At 42.4% G+C, this 16,338-nt stretch overlaps 1 protein-coding gene across 1 annotated transcript in view; it reads right to left on the bottom strand.

Moving 5' to 3' along the window:
• Nucleotides 1–16,338, bottom strand: part of LOC115101306 (nuclear protein AMMECR1-like) — a 38,162-nt gene extending 21,824 nt beyond the window's left edge. Inside the window, exons 1-2 of the mRNA XM_029620683.2 lie at nt 14,574–16,338; nt 1,890–2,000 (exon numbers count right to left, since the gene is read on the bottom strand). Of these exons, the coding sequence (XP_029476543.1) occupies nt 1,890–2,000; nt 14,574–15,013 (551 nt within the window). The 5' untranslated portion in view covers nt 15,014–16,338. The remainder of the gene's footprint in view (nt 1–1,889; nt 2,001–14,573) is intronic.

A 16,338-nucleotide genomic window follows, 5' to 3' on the forward strand; every position in this document is an offset into this window, starting at 1 on the left:
GTTGAGCAAAGCGCTCGCTTAACACAACGCCATACACGCTATCTGCCCTCTACAGTTGAAAATGGGATTCATCCTTGAAGAGCACACTCAACCGTGCCAGTGGCCATCGAAGAATTTACTGCTCATAAATATTCATTTTTGGGGTGAGTAAAAATAGTTGTACCTGATCCCAACACTTTCTCACTAAAACATAATTACCAGAAGTCCACTGACAATCTCTGATAATACAGCTCTGAACAGTTAGCTCAATGGTCAGGCACCGAGTTCCTGACATGTATTGCCACTTGCGGTCAAAGTTCACATTCCCCATGGTGTGCAAAACAAATCTTTGAAATGTGGTATTGCGGTATTGTGTTGGGAAGAAAAGTGCAATCTTCACCTTGAAAATTAAGATTAAAGGCTCAATTCAATCCGATCTGCATTACAGTATTTACACAGTTGCTTTTTTTTCCCAATGGTCAAATGAACTCACAGATGTATACGGTACCCAAGCCCAAACCCCTACTACTACCAGGGCGACCCCTCTCCCAGGTATGCTTTTACTTTTCAGAATTAGAAGTGAGTGGGCACGGTTAGCATAATATAAAGGATTTGAAGAAAATATATATAATCTGCCCCATGTGGGATTAGAATTCACAACCACTGAACTGCAACCGTCGAGAGGACTGTGCCACCGATCGGTCATAGCAGTTGGGAAAAAATACAACGACTTGACATGACCACCAATGTCATCTATTTCTTCTTAAAATGAATGTAGCTACGAATATAAACGTATAATCCTCAAAGCCTACATGTTTTGTTCCTTTGTAAAAAAGCGCATAGATGTTTATGAAACGCCAAGCAAAAAGTTCTAATTTGGTCATAGACGGAAATGTGCCTTACTGCCTTTTAAATTGTGTAACGTCAGTAGTCTAGTCAAGGAAGCGTCATGCAAAATATAGTGGCACACTCCACTTACCAAGTCCATTGCCAAATAAGGCACACGGTCACCTGATTTTATAGTAAGACCTGAGGTGGTACCACCCAGCACATCTAGAAGGGAGTGTATTTCATACCGAACCCCTCCCTTGAGATGACATAAGTGTTCCTACAGTTCCTTTATCAATGGTAAGAGTTGAAGCGCTAGGGGCAAAAAGAGCTAGATCTACTAATAAAAGTCCAAAAATATATACATTTTGTAACGAACTGTCAAAATAAAGACCAGAATTCACATATTTCTATACAACTATGTCTCAATCATCTGGTTTTCGATCAAACATTTTTTTTTAACTGAAAGTTACTCTTTAAGACAAACGCGATATATCGAATGGCTACAGTAGGCCAGCCAAGATGAATACTAGGTGTTTTTGTGCAGACTATCAACAGTAGCCAGCATATTGCTAGTATGTTCACTATTGAAGGTTTACTTTTGTAAATCACCTTCCCTAAAATCAATAAGCTCCACAAATGGATGAATGAATGCATATTTTTGCTCTGGACAGCTTGTGTGTGCTGTGTTAAGGTATCAACTGATGTCAATTGCGGGAGTGTGGTGGTGCTTGAATGAGCGGCCAATCATATTGCTCAAATACAAATACCATGACTGTTCGGTGTATAGTCTTCAATGGTTTTACATAAATGGTAGATTGCAACAGAGCAGGTAAATGTTCAAATGGAACGCAAAAATAAACTGAAAAGTTACTGGGCCGGTCAGGACAGTGACTGACGAGATCCACTGGTCCGACATGTTTTCACTGGCCCCGGGCCAGCGCTAATGTCGGTTCCTGGGGAGACTTTTGTTTAGGGGAAAAGCCAGACAATGTAAAGACTGATGTCAGTGGTTCAGCCTAAAGAAGAATACAGTACATGCTTGGAACTCTGGGCATGATCAAGTTAAGAGAGTGGCGTACCTGGTAAGGGTGTACTCCCTGAGTCCTGGGTGGAGGTTCATGGCAGAAAATGTACCTATACATCCCCTCAACCGCTTGTCTCTGCCTATTTTCCATGTGACAAACAGTGGGCTGTAAGAGAAAGAAGGGAAGACAATGTTAGGACCTTTAGAGTTAAACACGTTAGAACATCAGTTAAAATCTTGGCCCAATACATTGTTTGAAGGTCCAGGATTCACTTACAGTGCGTTTGGAAAGTATTAAGACCCCTTGACTTTTTCCACATTATAGCCTTATTCTAAAATTGATTAAATTATTTATTTTTCTCATCAATCTACACACAATATATAGGGAGGTGACCAAGAACCCGATGGTCACTCTGACAGAGTTCTAGAGCTCCTCTGTGGAGATGGGAGAACCTTCCAGAAGGACAACCATCTCTGCAGCACTCCACCAATCAGGACATTATGGTAGAGTGGCCAGACGGAAGCCACTCCTCAGTAAAAGGCACATGACAGCCCGCTTGGAGTCTGACAAAAGGCACCTCAACGACTTTCAGACCATGAAAAACAAGATTATCTGGTCTGATGAAACCAAGATTGAACTCTTTGGCCTGAATGCCAAGCATCACGTCTGGAGGAAATCAGGCACCACTCATCGCCTGGCCAATACCATCCCTACGGTAAACATGGTGGTGGCAGCATCATGCTGTGGGAATGTTTTTCAGAGGCAAGGACTTGGAGACTAGTCAGGATCGAGGGAAAGATGAACAGAGCAAAGTACAGAGATCCTTGATGAAAACCTGCTTCAGAGCACTCAGAACCTCAGACTGGGGCAAAGGTTTACCTTCCAACAGGACAACGAACCTAAGCACACAGCCAAGACAATGCAAGGAGTGGCTTCGGGACAAGACTCTGAATGTCCTTTAGTGGCCCAGCCAGAGCCCGGACTTGAACCCAATCGAACATCTCTGGAGAGACCTGAAAATAGCTGTGCAGCGTCACTCCCCAACTAACGAGACAGAGCTTGAGAGGATCTGCAGAGAAGAATGGGAGAAACTCCCCAAATACAGGTGTGCCAAGCTTGTAGCATCATACCCCAAAAGACTCAAGGCTTTAATCGCAGCCAAAGGTGCTTCAACAAAGTACTGAATAAAGGGTCTGAATACTTATGTAAATGTGATATTTCAGTTTTTTAAATGAATTTTAATAAATTAGCAAAAGTGTCTAATCCTGTTTTTGCTTCGTCATTATGGGGTATAGTGTGTAGATTGATGGGGGGACTACTTATTTGATTTCAGAATAAGGCTATAACGTAACAAAATGTGGAAAAAGTCAAGGGGTCTGAATACTTTTTGAATGCGCTGTAGGGTTGAGAAAAACAATTGTGGACACAATAATTGAATTGATTTCTCACAATCCTAGTGGTGACACTGACAACAAAGGTCTTTCTCAACTAACATTGCACTGACAGATATTGATTGACAATGTGTATAGCAAGTACTAAAAATAAGATTGCTACATGAGGTTTCTGTTACAGTTTGCTATTAGGCATAGCATAGCTCTCTGGTTTTACATTCAGGTGTTCTCTGGATCAAAGTACAGTTAACCTTTTCTGTCAAAGCAGCAACCTGTCCAGTTTACTCTGCCTGTTTGTCATGGCCATATAGACTCAGTCAGCACCATAGTTTGAGTTTGACTGCGCATTGGGAGCTAAAATCAATTTGAGCTAAAAATCCATTTTAAAATCAAGCGAGGCAGCAGTCAGTGACATTTTGTCTTGCGTTGTGTGTGCCCACAGAATTTCGTGCACCAGCAGATATACTGCTTTGTGTTCTCTGTAAACTGACAAAGTACCCTTAGTAGCCTACATGTTATGTTTAGTCTCTACCAACAAAAAACAACACACACAGTTGAAGTCAGAAGTTTACATACACTTAGGTTGGAGTCATTAAAAATCATTTTTCAACCACTCCACAAATGTCTTGCTAACAAACTATAGTTTTGACACTTCAGAAACTTTTGATAGGCTAATTGACATCATTTGAGTCAACTGGAGGTGTACCTGTGGATGTATTTCAAGGCCTACCTTCAAACCCAGTGGGAAAATCAAAAGGAATCAGCCAAGACCTCAGGGAAAAAAAAGTCTGGTTCATCCTTGGGAGCAATTTCCAAACGTCTGAAGGTACCACGTTCATCTGTACAAGTATAAACACCATGGGACCACGCAGCCGTCATACCGCTCAGGAAGGAGACGCATTCTGTCTCCTAGAGATGAACGTACTTTGGTGTGAAAAGTGCAAATCATTCCCAGAGCAACAGCAAAGGACCTTGTGAAGATGCTGGAGGAAACAGGTACAAAAGTATCTATATCCACAGTAAAATGAGTCCTATAACATCATAACCTGAAAGGCAGCTCAGCAAGGAAGAATCCACTGCTCTAAAACCGCCATAAAAAAGTAAGACTACGGTTTGCAACTGCACATGGGGACAAAGATCGTACTTTTTGGAGAAATGTCCTCTGGTCTGATGAAACAAAAATAGAACTGTTTGGACATAATGACCATCGTTATGTTTGGAGGAAAAGGGGGACGCTTGCAAGCTGAAGAACACCATCCCAGTAGTGAAGCACGGAGGTGGCAGCATCATGTTGTGAGGCTTGCAAGATGAAGAACACCATCCCAGTCGTGAATCACGGAGGTGGCAGCATCATGTTGTGAGGCTTGCAAGCTGAAGAACACCATCCCAGTCGTGAAGCACGGAGGTGGCAGCATCATGTTGTGAGGCTTGCAAGCTGAGAACACCATCCCAGTCGTGAAGCACGGAGGTGGCAGCATCATGTTTTGGGGGTGCTTTGCTGCAGGAGGGACTGGTGCACTCCACAAAATAGATGGCATTGTGAGGAAGGAAAATGATGTGGATATATTGAAGCAACATCTCAAGACATCAGTCAAGAAGTTAATGCTTGGTCGCAAATGGGTCTTCCAAATGGATAATGACCCCAAGCATACTTCCAAGTTGTGGCAAAATGGCTTAAGGACAACAAAGTCAAGGTATTGGAGTGGCCATCACAAAGCCCTGACCTCAATCCCATAGAAAATTTGTGGGCAGAACTGAAAAATTGTGTGCGAGCAAGGATGCCTACAAACCTGACTGAGTTACACCAGCTCTGTCATGAGGAATGGGCCAAAATTCACCCAACTTATTGTGGGAAGCTTGTGGAAGGCTCCCCAAAACAATTGACCCAAGTTAAACAATTTAAAGGCAATGCTACCAAATACTAATTGAGTGTATGTAAACTTCTGACCCACTGGGAATGCGATGAATGAAATAAAAGCTGAAATAACTCATTCTCTCTGCTATTATTCTGACATTTCACATTCTTAAAATAAAGTGGTGATACTAACTGACCTAAGACAGGGAATTTTTACTAGGATTAAAAGTCAGGAATGGTGAAAAAATGAGTTTGAATGTATTTGGCTAAGATGTATGTAAACTTCCGACTTCAACTGTACATGTTTAACACACCAACACAATATGCTTATATGCAGGGAATATTGCAGATTAGCGTGTCCAATTAATCACCTAAAAGCATGGCAGCAGCTCCACCTCTTAGCCCTCCCACCTTTTCTCAATTACCCCCAGGATTACTGTCGCTAAATAAGTATTTTACCACACAAAAGGCTAATACTTGCATGGGTTAATACACTTTGTTAATATAGACCACTTTCAAATAGCTTAACTAGTCCTGATCTGGGCAGAGAAGGATGACGTATGAGGGTTCCAGCCTCATTCATACTTAAGGAGACGTCTCTGAGCTGAGTATTAACACACTCTCTATTGTATAAACTCACTTCCCCAGAAGAAGAATTACATCAGTCCAGTAGGGCACAATGTGGAGGTAGATACATCTACCATGATGACCACCTCAAAAAGAAAGGGGCCAGGAAAAGAAAATGTACCTATTCTTAGTATCAATGCCTTTCTTGACGCTCATGACTTCATGTATATTTAAAAGCCGGGGCAATACAGAGGGGAGGGAGGAAAGACGGTCTTGGGAAAGAATATGACAGAGTAAGGAAAGGAGGTGGAGAGAGAAGTCAGTTGCTTACTAATCAACAATGTCAACAATATTCTTAATCCTCAACATGTGTTCAGAGTGAGGAATAGCTGAGGAGCAATCTACATTCAAATCAAGTACTCTCTGGACTGCACAGACAGTACTCGATAAGCGCCTGGAAATAACACAACAGTGGACAAACGCTTCACAGTCTGAAAGAAGACTGTAGAGAGGAGGAAGACTGCACAGGAGAGAAAAAAAGTATGTCTGAGTGAGTGTGTGTGTGTGTAAGACAGAGGCATCGCAAACTTGCTTGATTGATGTCAGTTGATCCTAATAAGAAGTGATCTCTCAAGGGACAGACAGACAACTCCATACTTTTGAAGCGAGTGGGCAGCTCTGCTGTAATAGGTTGACTTCAGACAGACAAGCTCCTCCAGACAGCCAGTGAGTGAGTCAGTCCATCCGTCAGGCGGGCCACTTCCTGGCTATGCAGTAGAGACCTACCCAACCCAAGAGACTGACGGCCGCAGCCTGCAGCTCCCTACTTAAAATGAATCGCTTTTAATCTGGCTGATAAGGTGAGCAGCAGCCTGAGAGAGGCTGTGTGAGCCAAGACATGAATCTATGGGAAAGCAAGTGCAGAGATAGGGACACTTGACAAGAGCTACAGTTGTGACCCCAGTCACCATTGTGGGGTGAAAGACAACCTTTAATGACTGTTTTCCATTGGTCTGACAAAAGCTGAGGTTCCATTTCCAAACCGTGAAATTCTACTTTAAAAAAAAACATTTGTCTATCATACAGTTTCCTGACAAGAATCCATGATAAATCTCTTGCGAGTGAGCGGCCAGTTGTGCCTGTTAACTAAACATTCTATGGTGAGTGTTACGAGTTCTGGGGGGAGGGGCGACAGGGAACATTTTTGACATGCAGCCAGGGTTGATGGGTTCAGTGCGTTACAAAAGCCAGACTCCTGCGAGTCAACATGGATTTATCTTAATGAACTGCTGATAAATCAATCACACCATGAGGTCTGAGCAAACAAGAGAATCTTTCAAAAAAAAAAAACATGGCTGAGTCACGAAAATAGCACACCAGACCATTGGGCACTTCAGATATGAAAGGGAGACTGTGAGGGTGTCCTGGGTTTAAAAAGCTAGAAAAAAGAAAAATCATCTTTGCCGTTCAGGCAGGTAACAACACAGCAGCATGATTGTCTTTGTGTCCACTGACCATTGAGAATCAAAATTAAATTATTATATTCCCCAGGCCCCTATTAGATGCTCACTATGCTATGCGTAATTCAGGCAATTTTTCCTCTGTCCCTCTACTCTAGCTTTTTTGGCAGAGCTCCCACTCGGTTCTGTGTGCCCATTCTGAAGAGTAATCCCAGCCTTCTGGCCACATACTAAAGGGATGTCCTATTGCATCACGTGCCATACTGTGTCCTTGACGATTCCACTCATCATCCATTCCCCCACCCACCCACAGCCAACACAATCTTCACATACCATACCAGCCCCCATCCAGACTGCTGTGTGTGCCTGAAGAGTGAAGAGCTGACACATTCTCAATGATTTCAATTAAACATGTGTTAAAGGGTGATTAAACTACACTGAACAAAAAATATCAACGCAACATGTAAAGTGTTGGCCCCATGTTTCATGAGATGAAATAGAAGATCACAGAAATTGTCCATATGCACAAAAGCTTATTTCTCTCAAATTATGTGCACAAATTTGCGTAAATCCCTGTTAAAAGGCATTTCTCCTTTGACAATATAATCCATGCACTTGACAGGTGTAGCATATCAAGAAGCTGATTAAACAGCATGATCATTACACAGGTGCACCTTGTGCTGGGGACCATAAAAGGCCACAAAAATTTGCAGTTGTGTCACACAACACAATATCACATCTCTCAAGTTTAGGGAGCGTGCAATTTGCATGCGGATTGCAGGAATGTCCATCAGATCAGTTGGCTGAGAATTGAATGTTAATTTCTCTACCATAATCCGCTTCCAATGTAATTTTAAAGAATTTGGCAGTATGTCCAACCGGCATCACAGCCGAAGACCACGTGTAACCAAACCAGTCCAGGACCTCCACATCAGACTTCTTCACCCGCCGGATCGTATGAGACCAACCTCCCGGACAGCTGATGAAACTGTGCATAAACTGTCAGAAACCGTCTCAGGGAAACTCATCTTCATTTTTGTCGTCCTCACCAGGGTCTTGACCTGACTGCAGTTCAGCGTTGAAACTTCAACATTTGCTCATCGATGGGGAGCAACTGTTCACATTCGATGGCCACTGCCATGCTGGAAAAGTGCTCGCTTCACAGATGAATCCCGGTTTCAACTGTACCGGGCAGATGGCGACATGTGGGCAAGCGGTTTACTGATGTCAACATTGCGAACACCGTGACCCATCGTGGTGGTGGGTTTATTGTATGGGCAGGCATAAGCTATGGACAACAAACACAATTGGATTTTATCAATGGAAATTTCAATGCAGAGATACCGTGACGAGATCCTGAGGCACATTGTTGTGCCATTCATCTGCCACCATCACCAAATGTTTCAGTATGATAATTGCACACCCCATGTCACAAGGATCTGTACACAATTCCTGGAAGCTGAAAATGTCCCAGTTCTTCCACGGTCAGCATAACTCGCCTGACATGTCACCCGTTGAGCATTTCTGGGAATCTCTGAATTGACGTGTATGACAGTGTGTTCCAGTTCCCACCAACATCCAGCAACTTCACACAGCCATTGAAGAGGAGTGGTACAACAATCCACAGGCCACAATCACAGCTTGATCTACTCCATGCAAAGGAGATGTGTCACATGGCATGAGGCAAATGGTGGTCACACCAGATGCGCAGTGTTTTTTTGATCCCCGACCCTACCTGCATATCTGTATTCCCAGTCACGTGACATCTATAGATTAGGTCCTAATGAATTTATTTCAATTGACTCATTACCTTATATGGCCTGTAACTCAGTCAAATCTTTGAAATCGTTGCATGTTATGTTTATATTTTTGTTCAGTGTACATGAGTAAAAGGGTGATCCAACACTACCCATTTGGTATCCATCCATTGCTGATGGATGAATGGATCATTGGTGATGGATGGGTAGCAACGTGTGATAGGCCTAAACGATTTCATCTCAACTCACAAAAACACATTGGGATGGAATCCAGTCGGAGAACAGGCGTTCTGCACTGCAGAGGTCCAACCCTGAGGACACAGACAGTGTGTCTCTGCAAAGCACATCAAACAAGGGCTGCTTTTAAAAAGCTTTGTCAAAGCATATTTAACTGAGCCCAGTTAGTCACTCAGTCCTAATTTAAAGCAGTGAGTAAGTCAAATACATTTCAGCAAGCCATTACACCCACCATCTCAGATTGTCTGAAATAATATATATTTATATAGTTATAAACATATAAGATTAGCATTCCTGCGACATTGTTTTTTTTTTAAATATTATTTGATCTGTGAGAAATTAAGCTAAATGATTGCACCTAAATTGGCCTTTTAATTTATAGGACTTAAATAATATCTAATAAATATAGTACTCAACATTCGATTGGGACCAAACTTTTTGTTCTATAAATGACTGAGACATGAGGAATCCCAATAAATTGTCAAAGACCACCCATGGACCCCCCCACACCAAACCCACTACACCAATGAGTATGCAGTATCAGTTCCCTATGTCTAACAAGTGGTATGGTGCTGTGGCAAAATAGTGTTAAAGTAACGCTAATCTGATCTGTTTCTAACAACAGAAACCATTTCAGAACCATCTAAGATGGTGGGTGTCAATCCTCTTTCTGGTGCTTTTTGACGAGGAACGAACCAAATGGAAGAACTTGACAGGTACATATTAGTTCAGATGAAGGGGTATGTCATCGCATGAAATGTTTTAGGAGGTGCTTCAAATCCTCTCCTCTGTACCAATCAGTCCATTCAAATAAGTGCCATCCCCAAACAGTGGAAACACTAGAAAAGGCTGCAGGGGCGTTTTAATGCGCATTGCTACATCTGGAGCCCAGTTCACACACAGACACCTTCCCACTGCAGACGGACTACTAATCAGTCCTGATGACATCACTGCCCACCATAGTCACAATTACACATTGCACTATAGTACCCAGTCCCAGCTTTCACACTGAGGGGGCAATTATTCAGGAGATTAAAAAGTGTCATAAGTCACATGCATATAGGCACATATTACACTCCTTTGGCTTCTGATTTATGGGTCACAGGTGGAGCTGGTGTTGTGGGCAGGAGTGTGTGCAGAGATCAGATGGCGTGTGGGAGGGGCTGGTGTCATGTTCCTCACATCATCAGTTCCTCAAGCAGAAACCACCATGTTGTGTGTGGCACTCGGTTTCAACCTGGCAGGCCCAGTTCATCTACCACATTCTAGTAGTCTAGAATAAATCGAGCACGAGGCTTGAGGTAAGTTTAATGTTCATTTGAGCCCTGGTAGAGCAGCTATATTATACAGCCATGGTTATGGCAACAACCCTCCTCTTGGAGCTGATCAGGTGAATCCTCCTGGTGGTAAATACACTGGCCTGGATGGATCAGACTACTCCCATCTCCATTTTAGACGTATAGGCTAATGCAAGTGGGGGTAGACTTGGAGAGGAACTGAGTCTCTCAACACAGGGAAAGCCCTTGCCATCCAAATCTAAAATTAGCATAAAGATGACACCGGTGTTAAAATATAGAAAAGCAGAGCGGTGTTCAGTTCCTTGTCTTCATAGCTGGAAAGAGATTGCAGACAGCACTCTCTGTATTAGTACCATACTAATGTCAGAACAGCAGGGAGGGGCTTGAACATGTGTGTATGCTGTTGCCTCTAGTATACCCGTCATGGCATTACTCATCTCTTCCCTCTGCATTACATCCCAACATTACAAGCATGTTGCAAACAACTACCTCTGGGTGATCAATTCCCTATTTAAGAATGTGTAACTTCAAACAAGCATATGAATGTGAATGTATGAGATGCCTTCTATTGAAGAAAAACAGCCAAACACATTTTTTTCAGGTTTTGTTTCAATCTTCCCAAAAGAGCGGAACTGGATATCAAATCAATTATTTCACGTGGAAATTCCCAATGAATGAAACTGGGCTTTCAACCTCCTCCACCCCTTTCCATCTGCCTCACTCTGCTTGGATTTTCGGTCCCATTTTCTGACATCAGGCAGAACTTCCACTTGACCCCTAAATCCTAGGACAGTGGGCATCAAACGGATCAACAGATTACAGTGCATCATCACCATGGCCCTGAGCACTATCAGGTTACTGCTTCATGTAACACTCACAAAACACACTGATTCAGACTGGGTGAATACGGAGTATCCCCAACATACACAAGATGTTCGACTTGTGACAGAACTGTCTAGTGAGGCTGAATTAGTTTCACTGTTAGACACTGAGCTGGTACTTAGGAATCAAGGGGAAATCACCTCCAATAAACTAACAGCTACCAGGATTCTCACACTAGTAAGTCTATACATAGACCTCTAAGTCAAGAAATCCCAGCGCGTGTAAACGGAGACCTGGAATCAAGTGTCCGACTCTCAATCAATGGCTCTACCGCTACTCTTCCTCTATCCAACATTAACAAAATGGGAAGCTTATACTTTGTGTGATCCGGTTTATGCATTTTTGTGAGGTAGCCTAGCAGGGCGACAGGTAGCCTAGTCGTTAAGAGCGTTTGGCCAGTAACTGAGAGGTTGCTGGTTTGAATCCCCGGGCTGACTAGGTGAAAAACCTGTCGACATTTCCCTTGAGCAAGGCACTTAACCATAATTGCTCCTGTAATTGGCTCTGGATAAGAGCGTCTGCTAAATAACTAAAAGGGAGATTGCAAAGAGATAAATATGCACTCTTTCCCTGACATATCTACAAAAACAAATGTCTGGCCATTTCCAAAAGGCATGATGATAAAGGCAGGTGGTAAAACTCTGTATCTATAAGATAGTCATACGTTATTGTCCCCCTAAAAAATGTCAAAATGCCTTGACGCATAAGTATGTTTTAAGCAGGCAATTATTATACATTTGGAAAAAATGGTGTGTTAAATATAGTAAGGAAGAAATGACTGCATGTTGTCAGGATTTGCTATAAAGAAGAAAACAATGTTGAAATGAATGGTATCAATAGTTTGTCTCCAGGCCTCCCATTAATGTTTCAAACATCTACATTGATATAGAATAATGGACAGGATGTTGATTTTACTTTGAAATGAAGGCGCAGCACTAATATACTAGTTAACACTTGTGTGTACCCCCCATTGGGTTTTTCTTCTAATAAATACTTGTGTGTATAGACAGAGTCCGTGTGAAATGTATATGGTAGTAACAATGCTACAAAAAGGTGGCTGAGAGCCATATTTGGTTTGTAAATGACACGCCTATCTGTTCAAATGTGGTCTTGCACACTAGTATGCAGAGAATGCTTCCCAGTTACCTAGCTGTGCCATGGCCAATTACCATTTTAACAGCCTTAGAGGAGAAAAGTACATTGGCATCTCATTAAAAATATCATCCCAATGTTTACTGTGAGCAAGGAAAGGCCACCATGACAAAAGCTCCCTAAAGCTACTTTGGCTGTTAGGTTGGCTGTAATAACTGATGATGTAATGATGTATGCCTAACTAAGTGTGTAGACCGTCATTACCAACAGAAAATAGACATATTGGGATTTTAACACAATGCCATTGGTAAATGTAGGCCAAATATTGCATAAAATATTGTCTCTAGTCATGAATGTGTTGTGGACAAACCACCCCCTTTAAATGAACAATATGTAGAAGCTGTCCAGCTTTTTAATGGTTATTACATTCAATGCTGTATGGATTCTTGAAGAATGTCAGTTATGACTTGAGTTTAGGACAACTGTAAATTACACTATCATAAACCAAAACGAAGGTTGTAGGCTACTAATAAGAATACTAGAATGGGGGTAGGCTACTAATAAGAATACTAGAATGGGGGTAGGCTACTAATAAGAATACTAGAATGGATGTGAAACTTCATTAGATCAGGTCAGCCATGTTGGTCAGGTAGTTGAGCAACCATGGCTTACCAGTGCTGTGATAAAACAGTGTAAAAAAATTAAAATGCATTTGGAGAATGTATCTGCACTGTATGTTTGTCAGCTAGCCAGACCGTTTTAGAGGAATGGTTCCATACATTTTTTCAAATTAACTGCCAATATAACCTTCCATTCAAACAATGTAGTCAATCCACAGCCATACACTGTCAAATCAGTTGACGATAGGATTTAGACAAGTTGTAAATGCAATAAGTACTGATATTGTATCATATAATATAATTTGCAGCTTTCCAATTAATATTTTTTTTATATATATATTGTTTTACATTTATGGTCTGTTTACATATTTTTAGAGGATATTTATACAGAAAACGCATATAAAACCCATAACGTGTATAAACCCAAAACACAATCATGACAATAATTATATTACACAATGTACATATCACATCAGTTACATTTATTTTCCTGCAAAGGTAAAATCAGGACTATACCTATTCTGCTGTTCATTCCAAATAGATTGGTTTGGGTTTCTCCCTGACCAATATGGCTGCCATTTTGAATCAATTCTGTAACTTTAAGGGTTTATGACATATCCTATTAAATTACTAGAGGGGGTCTCTATAATTAATCCTTACGATTTTTGTAAACAAGCAATGTAGTTAGGTATAGTCAATCACACAGCCGGATAGTCCTTGCATCAAATAGGTATGTCTATAGTTGTCTGAAACACGGGCTAGATCGTATTTTAATCGTAGGCCCCTGTGTCATCACTGATCAGTATCGTCGATTATACCTGTCAGGTATAACTCCGTCGATGTGGTTCACATTTTTTTTTGCATATCGAATAGCATCTTTGGTGTTGCCACATCTAGCAAGTCAATGTGTAATGAGGCTTTATGAGACACGCTGCTAGCTGTATGCCTAACCATAACCTTGAACTAAGACCAAAAAGGTAAATGTTGGTTTTATACGACACAGCCAATTTTGACTTTGCCGCTGGCCTATCTAGTGGGAACCCGTCCTCTGTCATGGTCGATTGACACAGACAAGGCAGCTAGTTAAATTCTAGATCTCGACTTTGGATGAAGGAATTATTATCAAGCCGTGTCATTTTCACAACACAGGAAAAAAAAAATAGACAAACACACCACGCGCCGTAACACAACAATTGTGTGGTGTTTTCTAAACTTTCTAAACTGTAAAGTTTAAACTCGCCCTTGCTGGCTACCAAGCTAACGTAGCCTTTAATGCTAACTAGCTACGGGTTTTCTTTGTTGAGCTAGCTAGCAGACGTAAGCACCACACCACCCAGTGAAAGTAAACTTTATCCAAGTAGCAGCAGCAATATATTAATTTACGAAAGTTTCACAGCTCAACCAATTTACTTTTATTTTCACTACTACATTACAATTGTTTCGTTATATGCTTGCTGTAACTTGCTGGCTAACGTTAGGTAAGAACGTTTACTACACAGTCGATAACATTGCTTATTCAGTCATTAACGTTAGCAATAGTAGCTACTACTTAACAACATAATATTAGGACGAAACTTACTAGGAATCGTTTGTAAACCTAGGTGTTCGGGGAGGTTGGTATCCATACAGATGGCAATAAAGCACGTCGAAACAGAAGCAGCACATCTCCGCCGAAACAACCATCTTCCTGCCTCCACTTCCCGAACCCGGGCTTAGATTCGGGGAGAGGCCAGTTGAGTTGTAGCCTCCCGGGGTTGGGGACAACGCGTTGGTGCTACTACTACTACCCCCAGGACACCCCAGGCCGTTCACTCGATTCATGTTCCCTGCCGCCACAGTCGAGGAGGAACCAATCCCCAAGTCCGATCCACAATGTCCGGTCCCTGCCACTCCGTTTCCCGCCCCCACCCCGCCAGGACCCCCCGACCCGGGGGATCCCGACAGCTTCTGCTTCTTCACCCCGCAGCACCCGGCCGCCATCTTGGAACAATCTGCACCGACACACCGCTTCCGACCCATCACCGTCACCAAGGGAAGGGTGGGGGGGAACGCCGAACAGACGTACAAATCCCACTGCGTTAATACGTGTGACGGACAATGCCCACTTTCACTTTTTTTTGTCGGGCGACGTTATATCCAATATGATGAGACTGCAATGTCACCCTATCTTTGCCTTTAAAAATACGTGACTTACGCAAAAAGTCCTTATGTGTTTTCGCTAAGAAGACAGCCGTGAATCACTTCAAACTGTTCGATTGATCTCAGATATTGTCCAAAATACAGGTCCCTTCGGAACACGATAACCACCGAGGTGATTTCACAAAGCAATCTTTCTCTCGAATGATGCAGAAACTCATTCAACCTCACTAGCTTCCCAAGAAGAAAAACAGTTAGCTAGCTAGCTAGTTAACTATCCAGTCAGTAGCCAGATGTGGAGCTGTGACAGCTACTGCACTGCACCCCCCGCAACAGAGACAATCCTTTTTGTGTGGGAGTCGGGAGCTTGAGTACGCAGGACCCATACGCTTCAGCACGAACAGTACATTACGCTCCGGACCATGTAGTTTAACATTGCACCAGTTGTTTACTTTCATCCGAACTTTTAGCTAGACAACTGATCCAATATTGGAGATCCAAACGTCAAGTCGACGCAAAATAAAATGCCATTTGGCTATTATGCAGTTTGAGCCATCAGACAGCGTCAGCGCCGACCAAGTCATTTCAACAATCCAGCTGATCAGTTTGCACATGCATTTTGTCAGTTCTCGGAGTTTAAAACATATTATTTAAACCCCAGCGTCGTAATCAGCGCTGAAAGTGTGCTGTATATTTGTTTGGTCAGTTTATCCGTCTACTGTGATGCATTTTGAGAGAGCAGCATTCTTTCTATTCCATCTGTCCAAAATCCTCCGGGTTTGGTCTCTCGCTCTTCGCCCGACTCACAGCGGCTACCATTTGCCTGATAGCCTCTGTGCTGTTGGGGAGGGGGGACCTGTGATCATCTGTAGTCACTGACAGTATTTACCTTCTCAACGCCGAAATAGGATCCAGGAAATGTTTTGCGATCGATTCCTACGCATAATGCGTAGTCTCACCGTATGCTGTCCGTGTCAAATCTGAATTCTTGCTGCGAATTACGCAGAAAAAATGCTGCTTGTGCTCTCCTCAGTTCCTAATCAACTTGGCCTCAACCGCGTGATGCCGATGTTCGATTGTAATTTCTCATTTACTAATTGTGCTCCTTTAGAAAATTTGTATCCGACTTCACTTAGAGAAAGCAAACATGCATCCCTTCAAATCCTTTTCGTTGCAGTCGTAAAATGTGCCGTCCGCCCTCTTGTTGC

This window comes from Oncorhynchus nerka, linkage group LG19, assembly GCF_034236695.1.
Source record: "Oncorhynchus nerka isolate Pitt River linkage group LG19, Oner_Uvic_2.0, whole genome shotgun sequence".
Lineage (NCBI taxonomy): Eukaryota > Metazoa > Chordata > Actinopteri > Salmoniformes > Salmonidae > Oncorhynchus > Oncorhynchus nerka.